This window comes from Protomyctophum bolini (assembly GCF_963924005.1).
Source record: "Protomyctophum bolini genome assembly, chromosome: 13".
Classification (NCBI taxonomy): Eukaryota; Metazoa; Chordata; class Actinopteri; order Myctophiformes; family Myctophidae; genus Protomyctophum; species Protomyctophum bolini.
This window is the reverse complement of record NC_137874.1, coordinates 28,629,200-28,643,306: the sequence shown is the minus strand read 5'-3', so window position 1 is coordinate 28,643,306 and position 14,107 is coordinate 28,629,200. Positions and strand designations below refer to the sequence as shown.

Sequence of the window (14,107 nt, the reverse complement as noted above, 5' to 3'; positions counted from 1 at the left end):
TCTCTCTCTCTCTCTCGCTGCGCTGTTGCGTGTGTGTGTGTGTGTGTGTGTGTGTGTGTGCACGCGCATGTGCGTGTGTGACACTGATTTATTGAATATTCTGACTTTCAATTCAAATGTACATACCGTACATTTATGTACATTGTATTGTTGCTTTTTGCCTTGGCAATGTAAATGTAACCCAGCCAACATGGCAACCCGCAAATGGCAACCCATGTCAACTGTCAATCAAGGCAGTATAAAGGTGACATCAGTTCCTACACTCCCACTCCCACCTATGCAAGATGGCCGAAATGTTTGACAGCAGCATGGGCCTGTCCACTGTGACAACCTTTGGTTACTCTTCGGTGAGTCATATAGGCTTGGTGTCTTAACTTGGATCAACTGGTTAACTGTTTGTTTATTTTGAAAGCATTTGATTTATGATTTATGTTTGAACTTTTGGTTTAATAATTAATATTGTTTCTAATGTGATGTAGGCCTACATAACACTAATGACACTTATCTTTTCTCTTCATGTAATTCCAGAATATGAAGAGTCACTGCACCAGTGGTGTAGGAGGCAGCACCAAGCCCTGGACCCTGAGACGAGCCATGTCCGTGGGCCCCACAGCCCCACCAATTTAGGCTTCCGAGGACCCCCACCCTACCCTGGAGCCCATGTGAAGTGTCCCAGACCGATGCCCCCCCTCCCTGCACAAGACATTGAGGTAGGAACTGTACACTATAGCTGCTGCTGGGAAGAGCTGCTTGCTGCGGTGAGTACAAACTTGTTTATTGTCCTTTGCTGTCGCTAGTGTGGTTCTGCTGTTGCACTCGTTTGCGTTGCGTCTTTTGCGTCGACTGCCACAATTTCGGCCGGTTCTGTCATTTCACCTAACTTGTGGACACTGCCTGTCATCTGCAGAAGAACGTGATGGTTCACGGTAACTGGGTAAGTATCTGTTTTTGTATTCTTTGCTGCTGGTAGGGTAGGGCTCCTACAAGGGTAGGTTTTTGCGTTGCGTCGCAAACAAAGCACTTTGGCACAGGCATGGAGCTCCTGGTTTACTGGGATGGGGTTCGATTCCCTGCTGCGCCCTATGCTGATTACATTTAATCTGTTAAACAGGCATCCTTTTGCACAATAGAGCGTCGCAGTCCCTCCCCCTTTCAGAACGACGAGTGGCCCAGGAAATTTTTCTCCATTTCATTTTCTCCATAGGCATTTCAAAACGTATTTATTTAAAGACCTTTAAGCGTCGTATACGAAGCCAACTCCTGTCATGACAACGCACACAATATTTTGGACCAAATAATTACAAAGAACACAACATGTTGTAACCTGCCGTTTTATCTACTTTCTAATTCTTTGTTTGGCCCGAAAAATTGTGTTTGTCATGATTGGTCCGAATGTTCACTCGAAAATTCCTGCCCAAGTTCGAGTCCTAAAATAAGGGCTAGGGTACAGCCTTAACATGCAGAGATGGGAGCAGCATGGACAATCGAACCGGCCAACAGGCCCTGGGCTACCTTGTCATCCTGGTGCACAAAAAGGATGGCAAGTGGGAGTTCTATGAGGATTTTTAGCAGCTAAACAGTAACCAACAAAGACTTTTACCCAATTCCCCTCCATACGGAAGTTCCTCTCTACCCTGGAAACACCAGAGCCGAGTCAGTCGACCAAGTCCCGAGAAGTGACAATGTGTTTGCCTTTGCACGTCTGGGCTTGTGAGGTGCACTGTTGCTTCGATCCGCACCAAACTTGGCATGAACACAGGGGTTTTCAGGGGTCTGACATGAGAATAGTCGTACCAGGGGCCATATTCTACAACCCTGCTCACATTAAAACTGAATTGCACACATGAGGTGCTACAGTAACAGCAGTGTTTAACACTTCAAATGGTCATAGCTCAGAAATAAAAACGGGTGTTTCTTTTGTGTTGTAAACACTGTGCTGATGCAGCAACGTTTCTTACACATTGCACAATGGGTTACTGACGGCTACAGAATGTCTGTCTTTAGCAGTGAGTGAGCATTGCCGTCAATGCCGTGAGCTTGATATTTTGTGTATATTCAAAGTGAGGGATCATCACATGTTGTAACAGAGGGCAACCAGTAGATGGTGGTGTTCATTATGATTTTAAAGTAAACTTAAAGTAAGCTTTAAACCTTCTGTCCAGGTACCATATTTAGTCTACACTGAACACTACACTACAGTATAGCTACTTTTTAATCTAACATTTGAAATTATTTGAGTTTGTGGTTCCTTTGTGGCTCACTGTTCTGTGCCCTTTAAAAAATAGCCGATCTACAAGCTATGCGATGCGACGCATTGTGAGCTTGTAGATCTGCTATTTACAAAAGAGGTTAAACATTTGAAAACTTGAAATGGGCCATTCTGCACAATGAGTACTTTCTACTTTTGATACCTACACATTTGTACTTTTATATATAAGTACATTTTGAATCCTGTAACAGAGTAGTTCTATATTGCAGTATTTGATACTATTACTTAATTTACACATGCGAGTACACTGCAAACTGGTAGAAATTGCATGTAAAATTCCTGCATGTACAGTACTTGTATATGTAGCCTATGCTGTGTTACTCATACATTAGACTTGGAGACCACAGGCGTTTTGTTTACTCACACATTGATTTGATAGTGCCCGTTAATGAACCCAGATACTGCACATCCAGAGACACATACTCTACCAACTGAGCTACACAGGCACAATTCATCCTCTGTTCACCGAGGCCAACAACAACAAAATGAGGATGTATTTATAGGTCCATTCACCTAAAGTTGATTTTGTAAGACAACCAATTCAAACATGAATCAGAGCAAATCTCTGCCAGGCATGATCTTGCACTACTTCAAGGAAGCATACTAGGGCTTTTACTGTTCCTAATATAAGTAAGGTAAATGACATGACAGCATGTGACTGCAATTTGTTGTTTGCGGATGACTCAGCACTCCTGGTCTCGGGCAAGGACAAATTGCAGGTTGAGAAAGCCCTTAGCTCTGAACTCTGTAAAATCTGCACCTGGCTCACTGATTAATGATCAATACATCTGAGCAAAACTGAATCCATTCTTTTTGGGTCCAGAATGAACCTCTGCAAGGCCAAAGACTTAGTTCACACTTCACAGTCAAAGTGGGTGACATTGTTATCACTGGGAAATTACCTTCCTGGGTTGTATTTTGGAGGACAATGTTTCAAGTGAAAAAAAATGCATCAAGTAATCAGAAAAGTCAACCAAAGAACAAAATGTCTATTCAGGATCTCCTCGGTGGTCAGTAGGAACACACTGTGCACAGACTGGACACTGCTGGAGCACTCATCTAATGTCATTTCAACTATGCATGCACCATGGTACTTTAGTACCACAAAGGCATAAAAAAAATAATAAGCTTCAGACCACTCAAAACAAACTGATCGGGTTACTACTTAATTGGCCTCAAACACAGAACTCACCTAACCCCTGCTCATTATGCTTGGGTGGGAAGGTAGAGGACTAGGGTTGTCCCGATCCGATCACGTGATCGGAAATCAGGCCAATCACGTCCTTTTCTAATGATCGGAATCGGATCGGGAGCAAATGAACGTGATCGGGACATCCCTTGTATCAACACTATATCCATGTCATGATATTAGACTGGATATTGTCTGTGATTTTGGATATTGTACTGTTGAGATATGGCATAAGTGTTCTATAAAAATATAAATATCGGACCGGGAAAAATTGGTATCGGCAGATACTCAAAATCAACTTGCCTGGTCTACAATATACGCAAGGAAACAGAGATAACCATGTACCTGTCAGACTCCTTCAATAGCGTAAAACACAGGCACAACCCCAGAGGGAGCTCAACTGATCACACTCAACCCAGATTTGGCACAAACATTGGGTCAAATTTGTTCTACTGCTATGCCACCAAATTGTGGAATGCCCTTCCAACAAACAACTTACCCTCTTCCAAAACCATAAAAAAGCAATCCCTCCATCTTTCTGTCTGTGTGGTCCTCCATGATGGGATGACAATATTGGGGTTGTGTGCGTCATGCCCAACGTCATGCTCTCACTCATGACTCTGGAACTTTTGCTCATTTTACTGTGGAGAGATTGCATATTTCTCATTATTTATTATACTCTTTGTAGATATATTTTTTATGTCACTGTCTGTACATGAATGTTTGCCCATTGATAGATTGTATTCCAGTCATTACCCACTGCAGAAGTGCAGATTGACTACTTATAACTTATACATTATTTAACTATAATTATATTTATTCCTGCTAATAGCTTATACACCATGCAAAATACAAAGCAGTCCAGTTATTTTTCAATCCTGTACCTGCTTACTCCCTCTTATATTTTTGGGATCAATAAAAGGTCTATCTGTCTTAGACTGTCTGAGCTACCAAGGCACAATTCATCCTCTGTTCACTGAGCTCAACAACCAAAAATGCAGAGAAGGTACTGAATTCCCTTAAAGTTGATTTTGTGAGACATCCAATTCAAATAAGAATTTGTTTGTGTAGTGTGCATGTGATAACAATATAATGTTTTGGTCAGGGTGTGGTGCGTGTGTATGAAAGGCATGCAGTAAAGTAACAACTGCATTTTATTTGAAGATTTTCAGTTACTTGCATGTAATTAGTTTCCTTAGCAATATTATTAAATGCATGTTTGCAGTATATTGTATTGTATTGTATTGTATACTTTATTAGTCTCCCGAGGAAGAAATTTGTAGTCGCATAATGTCAAATTAAATTGAGGTAACGCCCCAGAGATGCAACCAAATTGGATCTGTAAGGTAAAACAAATGTCCCTTACCCCCCCCCCCCTTCCCCCTCCCCGGCAGGCCTCCAACCTGACCCAACCCACAGACATGCTGCTGTGTGTCATTCTCAGACTTTACAGATTTACACACTGTTCAGTTCAGTCTGATACTACTGGTTGCAAACATGCCTGTAAAGGTAAGTACCCTACTTTAACTGCCTTGTTATTTCAGTAATGTGGGCTTTAATAGCTTAGAAATCGTTCATCTTAAACATTAAAACTAAAAAAATAATGTATTGATGTTTTATTTTATTTTATTTTATTGATTGAATACTAGTACAGTCAGACATTTAGGCTTAAAGGATAACACAGAATGGTCCTGGGGACTTGTTTCCATTGTGGTCCTATCTTATGTCTTAATCAACATAGCATAAACAATATATCAACCAATATAAAACACAATATGTTCTTGTATTTGTTAGGCATAGTTTTACTGAGGTTACGTTTAGGAATAAGGTTAGGTTTTGACAGTTTTACTGGGGTTACGTTTAGGAATAAGGTTAGGTTTTGACACAGTTTTACTGGGGTTACGTAGGCATGGGGTGAATGTGTTTCGGGTGAGTGTTCTTCTGATAGATGGATTTTCAGGCTTTTCAGTTTGTTCTAGCCTATAGATGGGTGAAAGCTTAAAGGCTCATAGGCCTACTCCAGTTTTAGGTGATAAGTTATCACCGCGGCGAGTGACGTAATGTAGCCTAGTTTTAAAACCCATAGAAAACTACACCGCTGTGATAAGCTATCACCTCAAACTATGAATGCGCCTTAATTCCTCAACTTGCATTTGGTCATCCCCCGAGACCAGGAGTGCTGAGTCATCGGCGAACTAGAACAACTTGAGTTAAAATTGGTCTATATTCTGATATTGCATTTGAGCTTTTTAATAAATAGAAAATAAATGTTCAGGTGGGTTGCCAATTCCATCCAATCAGGAGAAAGTATATTTATCAACTTAAATTTTTATAGAGCTCAAGTTCAAAATGTCTCTGCACTCTTATTTGTGGCATTACTCACTCACGTTTATCCTGGATCCTGTATGAGTTCTCTCTCCTGAGTGGATGGAATTTGGTATACTGACCTGAAAATGTATTTTCTGTTGGAAAACAGAAAGACCTGTTACTGGACAAACATTCAGCAAGGAATTATTGCTATCCGCATATGGGGAACATTTCAGTCGGTTTCAGGCAGTGGTTGAAAAAGTACTCAAATGTTTAGTATCAATATTGCAACATAGAAATACTCATCAAATATGTACCAAGTACCAAAAGTTGAAAGTGAAAGTGTATAATATTTTGAAAATAGCAGATCTACAAGCTGGCCCCTGAAAAAATAAGTAATTTTTAGCAAAAACAAAATAATTTACCCTACCTTTAATATAGGCTATGTTTTGTAATAAATCAAAAATCTACAAAGAACTAACGTTTTCAAATAATTATAGTGGAGTAAAAGTATGCTACAATATTTGGTTTTGATATGTAGTGGAGTAGAAGTAAAAGTACTAAAAGTTGGAAGTACTCTAAAGTAAAATAAAATAAAAACTTTGATATTAGGCTATACTTAAGTACAGTAGCGGGTAGCCTGATGAGTAGTAGTACTAACCTCGCGTCACCAGTCTTTCCACCTCGGAGTAAAACTTGAGTAGGCCTACATGTTACTTTACACCATGGTTACTTACTGGTGACCATCCAGGGTTTCAAGGCGTAAGGTGATACTACAGTAGAGGACACTGACTGTCACCGACAGATGGTGGAATGAATTGTTGGTGCAGAGGAAGTTCAAATCCAAACCGGATACGAAGCTTAAATTGAGAAAAGTTGTGTTGTGTTGGTCCTTGGTCGCGGTCAACTTGTATTTGTGAACTGAATCACCGGTCATTGACAGCAGGGGGCTTGCTTTATTGTTATTCAACACACAGTCATGCTGCTGTGTAGCTCAGCCATTACAAAACACACGCGTGTCTTAACCAGACTGTTACATACGACTGCTGTTGCAAACATGCCTATTAAGGTAAGTAGCCTACTTCCTTGCACTACTTCAGTTTAATAACCGTTTAATCTGAAGGAAACATCCGCGACTATGTCCACTAGCCTAAATAAAACATTATATTTTCATGTATTTATCCGCAATCTAGTTCCATGATGAAATAAGGCGACGCCTTAATGCGTGGCGTGCGTTTAGGCTATTAACGTTACCGTTGTCTTTCATTCAGCTATCAGAGGATTATAGATAGTATTCATGCAGGGGTTTTACAGCATTCAGTTTAACCTTTGCACGTTTTGCATTTAGCTCTTATATAATAAGTTATAACCAATGCAATGCTTTCAAGTTAACCACAAAGGATTTATAGCATAATAATCACCAAATAGCTACCATTGTTGGAACATACAGTAGGCTGTTGTAATTTAACCTAATAATACTCACAACTGCGCATTGTGCGTAGCTTCTAAATACATAAGACCTGACATGGCGTTTGGGTCTAGTCTGGGCTATTTGTCTTGTCAGTTGGGAGTGGTGGAGTCAGTTGGGACTCGGAGTGGTGTTCAGGTTAGGCCATTGCGTTTCTCATGAGTTATAGTTAAACAAGGTGTCATTGACAAGCGGACAAAGCTCGGGTCAGCTTCACCCGGCATTGTCACACAGCTTAATTCATTTCAGGACTCAGGATCTCAGGAAAGAAGTGCACAGCCATTTTGGACCAGTAGGAAAAGCAATGCGTCTGCTGCATGCACCACCAATGGTTTGCAGCGCCACCTTGTGGCCACTGGCCAGTAGATGAAGTTAACTGAGTGGATTTTAGGCCCCAGTTTGACATGATTAGACCATTCATCTATACGATTTCCATCTCTGGGACCCAAGTCTATGTCGTAAAAGGTTAATTTAGCTCTGAGAGTGTTATTGAGCCCTTACAGTTACAGAGCTTTAGGTTTCCATTTGGTTCATCTTATCACTTTAGCTCGGGACCCCTGGATTGGAACCTCCTCAAGGACCCTGGACCCCACGTTTTACTAGCTGAAAAGATGAAAAACATTGGCCTGTCTAATTTCGTGTTTTTTTTTTTTTTTTTTCAATTGTTTGTTGTTTTTCCCACTGTTAATAGCATTTATGTAATGAGTGTTACCATTGGCAAGATGAGAGGGAGTGGTTGTTCAAGAAAAGAGGCCTTTACCCTATCTTTGGGCACTAGCATTTTCTAATATTGTTTTATATTGTTCTCTTTCCAATCCCACATTAAAGGTTGGTGAAAGTTTACCAGCAGTGGACGTCCAGGAGGGAGAGCCAGGCAAATTAGTTGCAATGGATCAGCTCTTCAAGGGGAAAAAGGGCATTCTATTTGCTGTGCCTGGAGCCTTTACTCCTGGTTGCTCCAAGGTAGGCCCACACAGCAAGACGCAACGAGTGTACAAATGGTTCCTCTCTGTTATATTAATATGGTACTCACAATTATTCTGTCAGATTCTGTTAGATTCATTCTTCTGCTAATGGAACAAAATGCACAATGTTTAACTACGTGATCCCTATTCTTGGCATGGCGACTGGCAAGATTTGCAGAACTACACACTCACAATGTGTTGTGTTGCAATGCGTTGTGAGCGTATAGTTTTCAGCAAAGGGATTTGGTGTAGAGGGGGAAAAAACCCTATATTTGGGCAAATATAGACTCCTGGTGGATCAACAAAATAAAGCACAATAGTCCTGGCATACTGGGCTGCAGATGACTTGGACTCTGACCTAGAAAAAGGAATGTGTTATGCATAGCCTAATGATAACGTTGTGTTAGTGATTCATTACGCCAATAACGTGAAAATAACTGACATCATTATATACTTGATTTGTTAGTTGCATTTCATTTGTTGATATGAGAAGGAATGTACTGTATTATTTCATAGTATACTGTATAGATAGCTAGATGGATAGAGCTTCATTGATCCTGAGAGAAATTCAGGGGTCATAGTGACACCACAGTAGGTTTGAATTGAAACACTATACAGGCAAGGCAAGAGTAGGGAGATGCAAAAGAATGAGATAACCATAATAAAAAATAACTACCTTTTTTTTTTGCGCCTCAGAATGTAATGGACGTGTACATGTGATTATTTTATTCTTCTCAGACACATCTGCCAGGCTTTTTGGAGAAGGCTGCAGAGCTGCGGAGTAAGGGGATGGATGAGATTGCCTGCATTGCTGTCAACGATGCATTTGTCATGGCTGCATGGGGAAAGGACCAGGGTGCAGATGGCAAGGTATGGAGCGCACGGGTCTGCTTATTTAACCACTTAAACCCTCTCTCTGCTCTTAGTAAAACAGAGTTACAGCTATACTTGGGCCGCTTTCTTTTTCCATCCACACAAAAATAGCCAATCTACAACCTTGTGGACCTGCTGATTTTGGTGAATATTCCCCCCCAGATTAGATGGTCATGCTGAGGTTCAAGTGGTTATTGTGAGCCTGGCAATCTTCACGGAGGTGTTGATCAATATTTCATCAGAATTTCTGAAAGAGATTCCTGGGTGGTGCTGCTGTCTCTCGAGTAACCTTTGCTTAGCAGCTCAGCAACTGGTGACTCAACAAAAAACAAAATAATTTCTTAATCAAATGATTCTTGCTTCCTTCCTTCCTTTAGCTAATCATTCAGAATAGTATTGAGCATCCTGGTCGTTAGTTTAGATGCAGACCTAATCATGGTGTTTCATGTTCAAGTCTGGTTTATTGCCTGTCTTTTAAAAAAAACACGATTTTTAGTTGGTTAGTTAGTTTCATTTATTGTCCACAATGTGGAAATTTGTCTTCGGTCTCATAAACAACAGTAACCACAAACGGCAACAACACTTACGCAGGACAACAGTGGCAAATAATTGAGAGTTGTAGCAGACCTGCAGTTTTCCGGGAGATTGTACCAGAATATGTGGTGCATAAAAACGGAACATTGCTTCTCCACATTTTGTTCTGATTCTGGGTTCAGATAGCAAACCTGTCTGAGATGACCTGATAAGTCATGATGTATCACAAGATCAGATGTATTTTGACCTAACTATACAAATATTGTACTAAAATTGGTGCATCCTTTTGCAGGTTCGAATGCTGGCTGATCCTACAGGAGCATTCACTCAGGTAAACCAGCATCCGCTGATACTGTGTATATATGTAGGTTCCATTTATTTTTATTCTTTTGGGGGGTTTTATGCCTTTTTTATTATGGATAGGACAGTAGGCTGAAAGGAAATGGTGAGTGACACACAACAAAGACTGTCGGGATCGGGACTCAAACCCGCAACGTGATGTCAGGCTACATTGTAGCCTAGGTGCCCGGACCGCTACGCCAGCAGTCTGGGCCCCATATAATATTCTGTGGTTGTTTCCATGCCTTTCCCTCTTTCTCTGCTTCACAGGCGGTAGACCTGCTACTGGACAATGAGAAGATTGTGCAGGCACTTGGAAACAAGCGATCAAAGAGGTTTGTGTTCTGTTTTTTTCTTCAATGTTCATCTCTAAAGCTAGTCTACAACAAAACAACTAAACTTTATGCCCCCAAATACTGTTTGGGGGTATAACGGGGTTCCAAACCTTTCTATTACCACGGACCGGCTGACTGTTAAAACTGCATAAAATGTTCACGGACTGGCGGGGGTGGGGGGTGGGGAGTCACACATCATCATTTTCCAACCAGTGGGAACTTCTGGTTTAGCCCACTGACTGATTCACTGTATACTGTGAGCATTTTATAATGCATATTATGATATTTCAGATCAAAGGGAAGCTCTTTGGCTCACTTAAAGTATACTTACAAACGAGTAATGGATATTGTTTTAAAAAGCCTTTAATGTCTATACCTGTATACTGCATACAAGGCCGGATTCCCCCCCCCCCCCCCCCCATATTGGTGGTATTTTGTTTTAATTTTGGTGTAATTTTGGGGTACCCAGCACCAAAAAGAGAGCGGGAGAGACAGACAGACAGACAGACAGACAGACATTAGTCGCTGTGCATGGCGGGCAGACAGCAAAGCAGAGGCTCTCAATGTTTTAACCATAATGCAACTAAATATACAATAACTAAACATAAATCTCACTTGAATTGGATTGCAAAGTAAATCCGGTCCTGACGGCATAGATAGATCTACCCACCCCAAGAAATATTATCCCATTGCTGAAAATAGCAGCACTGGCAATACTATATGAGACAAATAGCCTATACAACTTTGTAATGCTACTAATTGAAACAAATGAGTGCATTGTGTTTGGCAAATGGCAAAAATTGTTTTCTATTATTATATATTAGGGGCATGTCATGTGGTCTACCTTGAAAGCCTTTGTGATCTGCTGGTAGATCGCGATCTACCTTTTGGGCACCCCTGGCATAGATTAATTAGGACATGTAAATTATATTTATCGTTTTAGTAGAATTCGAGGCAGATGCACAGATATATCTTTTGTCAGGCTTGAGTTACTAACCCATTGGTCTCCTCTTCAAGTGTTCTCCTTGAATACAGAAAGTGAAAATGTTATGTCACCAATTCTTATAAGAGCATTTATAATAATGACTTGGGATAATAAATTGAATATATAAATTGAATATATTTAATATGAAGAACTGCTTTCTTCCAAAAACTGCTAAATGATTAAACATCGTTTGATACTTTGATTGATTTTTATATACAGTTACAGTTACACAGTGAGCCAATTCATTTACAGAATTTCTTGCAGAAATCAAGGTATCGCTCTTCACATTGCTAACCAAATAATATCTCCTATATTTCAGATATTCCATGTTGGTGGAGAATGGAGTTGTGAAGCAAATCAACGTGGAGCCTGATGGTACTGGCCTGAGCTGTAGCTTGGCTCCCAGCATTCTCTCTAGTCTGTAGGATTATTTAGTACAGTGGTTCCCAAACCTTTTAGCTCAAGACCCAAAAAATAAATTAGACGTTTGCCCGGGACCCAAACTAGTGAAAATAGCAGATCTACAAGCTCAAAACACGCCGCTTCACGCAGCGCTGTGAGCTTGTAGATTGTCTATTTTCAATACTTAAGCATTTGTTTTGTAATTTATGGAATATATATTTTTCTGCGATTTCTTTATGAAATTACTGAGGGGGGAAATAATTGAATTTTGTTCATGAATTCAGGAAATCTTTTGCTTTTTTGGGAATGTTCTTTGAAAATGTTTTGAAAAAAAAAAAAATTAAATGAAGGAAACACAAATAAAAGGACCGATAAAAGAATTGTCCCCCACCCACAAATGGGTCCCGACCCACTGTTTAGTCTTCTACTGAAACTCCCAACAGAAAACCCTCCGTTACTGCTACATTGCACTATTGCCTTTCCTCTTAATCGCCACCCATATAAGCTTCATTGTTTCCCCAGAGATACTGTAGATGAAAATGTCAAATGGATGCTAAATGTCACAACACTGAAAATATTTAATGCGCACAGATCTGAGTGGAAAGGCACTTCTGACCATTGCTCATTCTCTTTGCATTGTCAGGTGTAAGCAAATAAAGTTCGCTTTGAGCAATAATAGCTTGTCTTTAGTTTAATATATTATACTGTACATTCTTGTTTATCTACATTTCTTGTATTGCAGCTCACTACAGGCGCGTTCAGAAATAGCGCACTGTATAATGTAAACTAATAGGCGAGTGTGCTCCGGTGAGGTATTTCCGGTTGTTTATACTTAAACAACAACACGGAGATATAGTTTGTGTGAGGCTGAGTGAGCTTATACAGTATATTCCTCCATTATTGTCTCAGAATGCCAAAAAGACGAGACTATGCTCGCGTTTCGTTTTTAAATTAAACATCAGTAGTGATGGAATAATGACCTTGAGTTTCTATTACCTGACAGGTCACTCATTCTGATTTAGTACGGCAGTCGAGGTGGACGGGTGGGGAATTTGGTATAGTCTTTTATTTATTTATTTATTATTTATTTAAGCTTTATTTAACCAGTAAAAAAACACAGACTGGAGTCTCTTTTACAAGTGTGAACTGGCCAAGACAAGAGGCAAAATAAGTGACAGCTCTGCTCATAAGACATACAATGCTCATAAATACAGTACCCACTACCGAAGAAGCTCAAAGGGAGAACAGGAACGTGACCAATAAGGACTAATAAATCAAAACTAAGCAACGGAAATGGCTAGTAGAATAAAAAGCAAGCAGACATTTGCTTATATGTCAAAGCAGGAGCAGTGTATGGGAAGTGTGCCCATGGCAATCCTTTTAAAGCTCACTAGGGGAATCACAGCAGCCTCTGGACTGTAGGTCATTCCAAGACCAGGGTCCGAAATAAGCAATGCTTTTATTGGCCTAAAATATTGTCTATATACATTCATGAATCCACTTGACCGGCTGTCGATATTGGGCAATTGTTTTTATAGGGGTCTCCTTTTTAGCGGAGGAGTGTTTTTTGTGAACTAATGCTTGGAATGGATTCAGAATCATGAAAACCCCCTAGTTTGAAATGTCATATGCTACTTAAGGGGGGGGGGGGGGGGGGGGGGGGGGGGGGGGGGGGGGGGAATCCCAATAGTGGCAGCCGGTCAGCAAGTGGATTCATGAATATATGTATATAGATAATATTTTAGGCCAATAAAAAAAGACTATACCAAATGTCCCACTTTAAACAAAAGAAGCCTGTCGGCTGCCGGACTATTAGTAGTCCTCAAGTGATTTCTTGGGAATTTGCCATTGTCCATGGCAAATTGATGGACAATATTATTAATATTGACTGGCTCAATATTATGAAATGAGTCAAATAACAGAACTAGGTTGGTGGAAATCGGTATTCAATTGTTGAAATTGTTTGTTCATGACCCAACCTACTTTAGGGATGATGGGTTGAGAAATACTGCATTGGGTAATATGAAAAGAGGGTAGAAAAAGCATAGATAAGGACTGGTTGAAAGTCAATAGTTGGGAAAGTTTGTAATTAATTTTGTACTGCTTATGGTAAAGTCCATTATAGGTGAATCCTGAAATTCCTTCAATGTATTTTGAGTTTGCAATTGCAACCCGGTCAGTGATACACAACAGCACAGATTATTTGTAAAGTTATGCATAGTTTCTTATTGGAGATAAACTTGGACTTGGCTACAGGGTTTTAAAATAAAACGACAACCCTCCTATCCAATTGTAACAGCCAGAGTTGTTACAGGCCCTGCCATTCATGGAACCAACTACCGGTATGCATTCGAACGCAGCAGTCGACTCCATTATGACTGAGTGAGAACACCTGTTGTTGGCCAAGTTTCTTCACAAGTGTTGTCACCCACCATAACGTA

The 14,107-nt window shown here is 40.3% G+C and overlaps 1 protein-coding gene across 1 annotated transcript; it reads left to right on the top strand.

Annotated features, from left to right (window-relative positions):
- The first annotated feature begins 6,554 nt into the window (after positions 1 to 6,554).
- On the top strand, positions 6,555 to 12,342 carry prdx5 (peroxiredoxin 5). The gene is made up of 6 exons (XM_080780745.1): positions 6,555 to 6,834; positions 8,062 to 8,196; positions 8,937 to 9,068; positions 9,898 to 9,936; positions 10,215 to 10,279; positions 11,584 to 12,342. Exons 1-6 carry the CDS (start codon positions 6,745 to 6,747, stop codon positions 11,687 to 11,689), a joined length of 567 nt encoding a protein of 188 aa, XP_080636871.1. The 5' UTR covers positions 6,555 to 6,744; the 3' UTR covers positions 11,690 to 12,342.
- Positions 12,343 to 14,107: the final 1,765 nt, after the last annotated feature.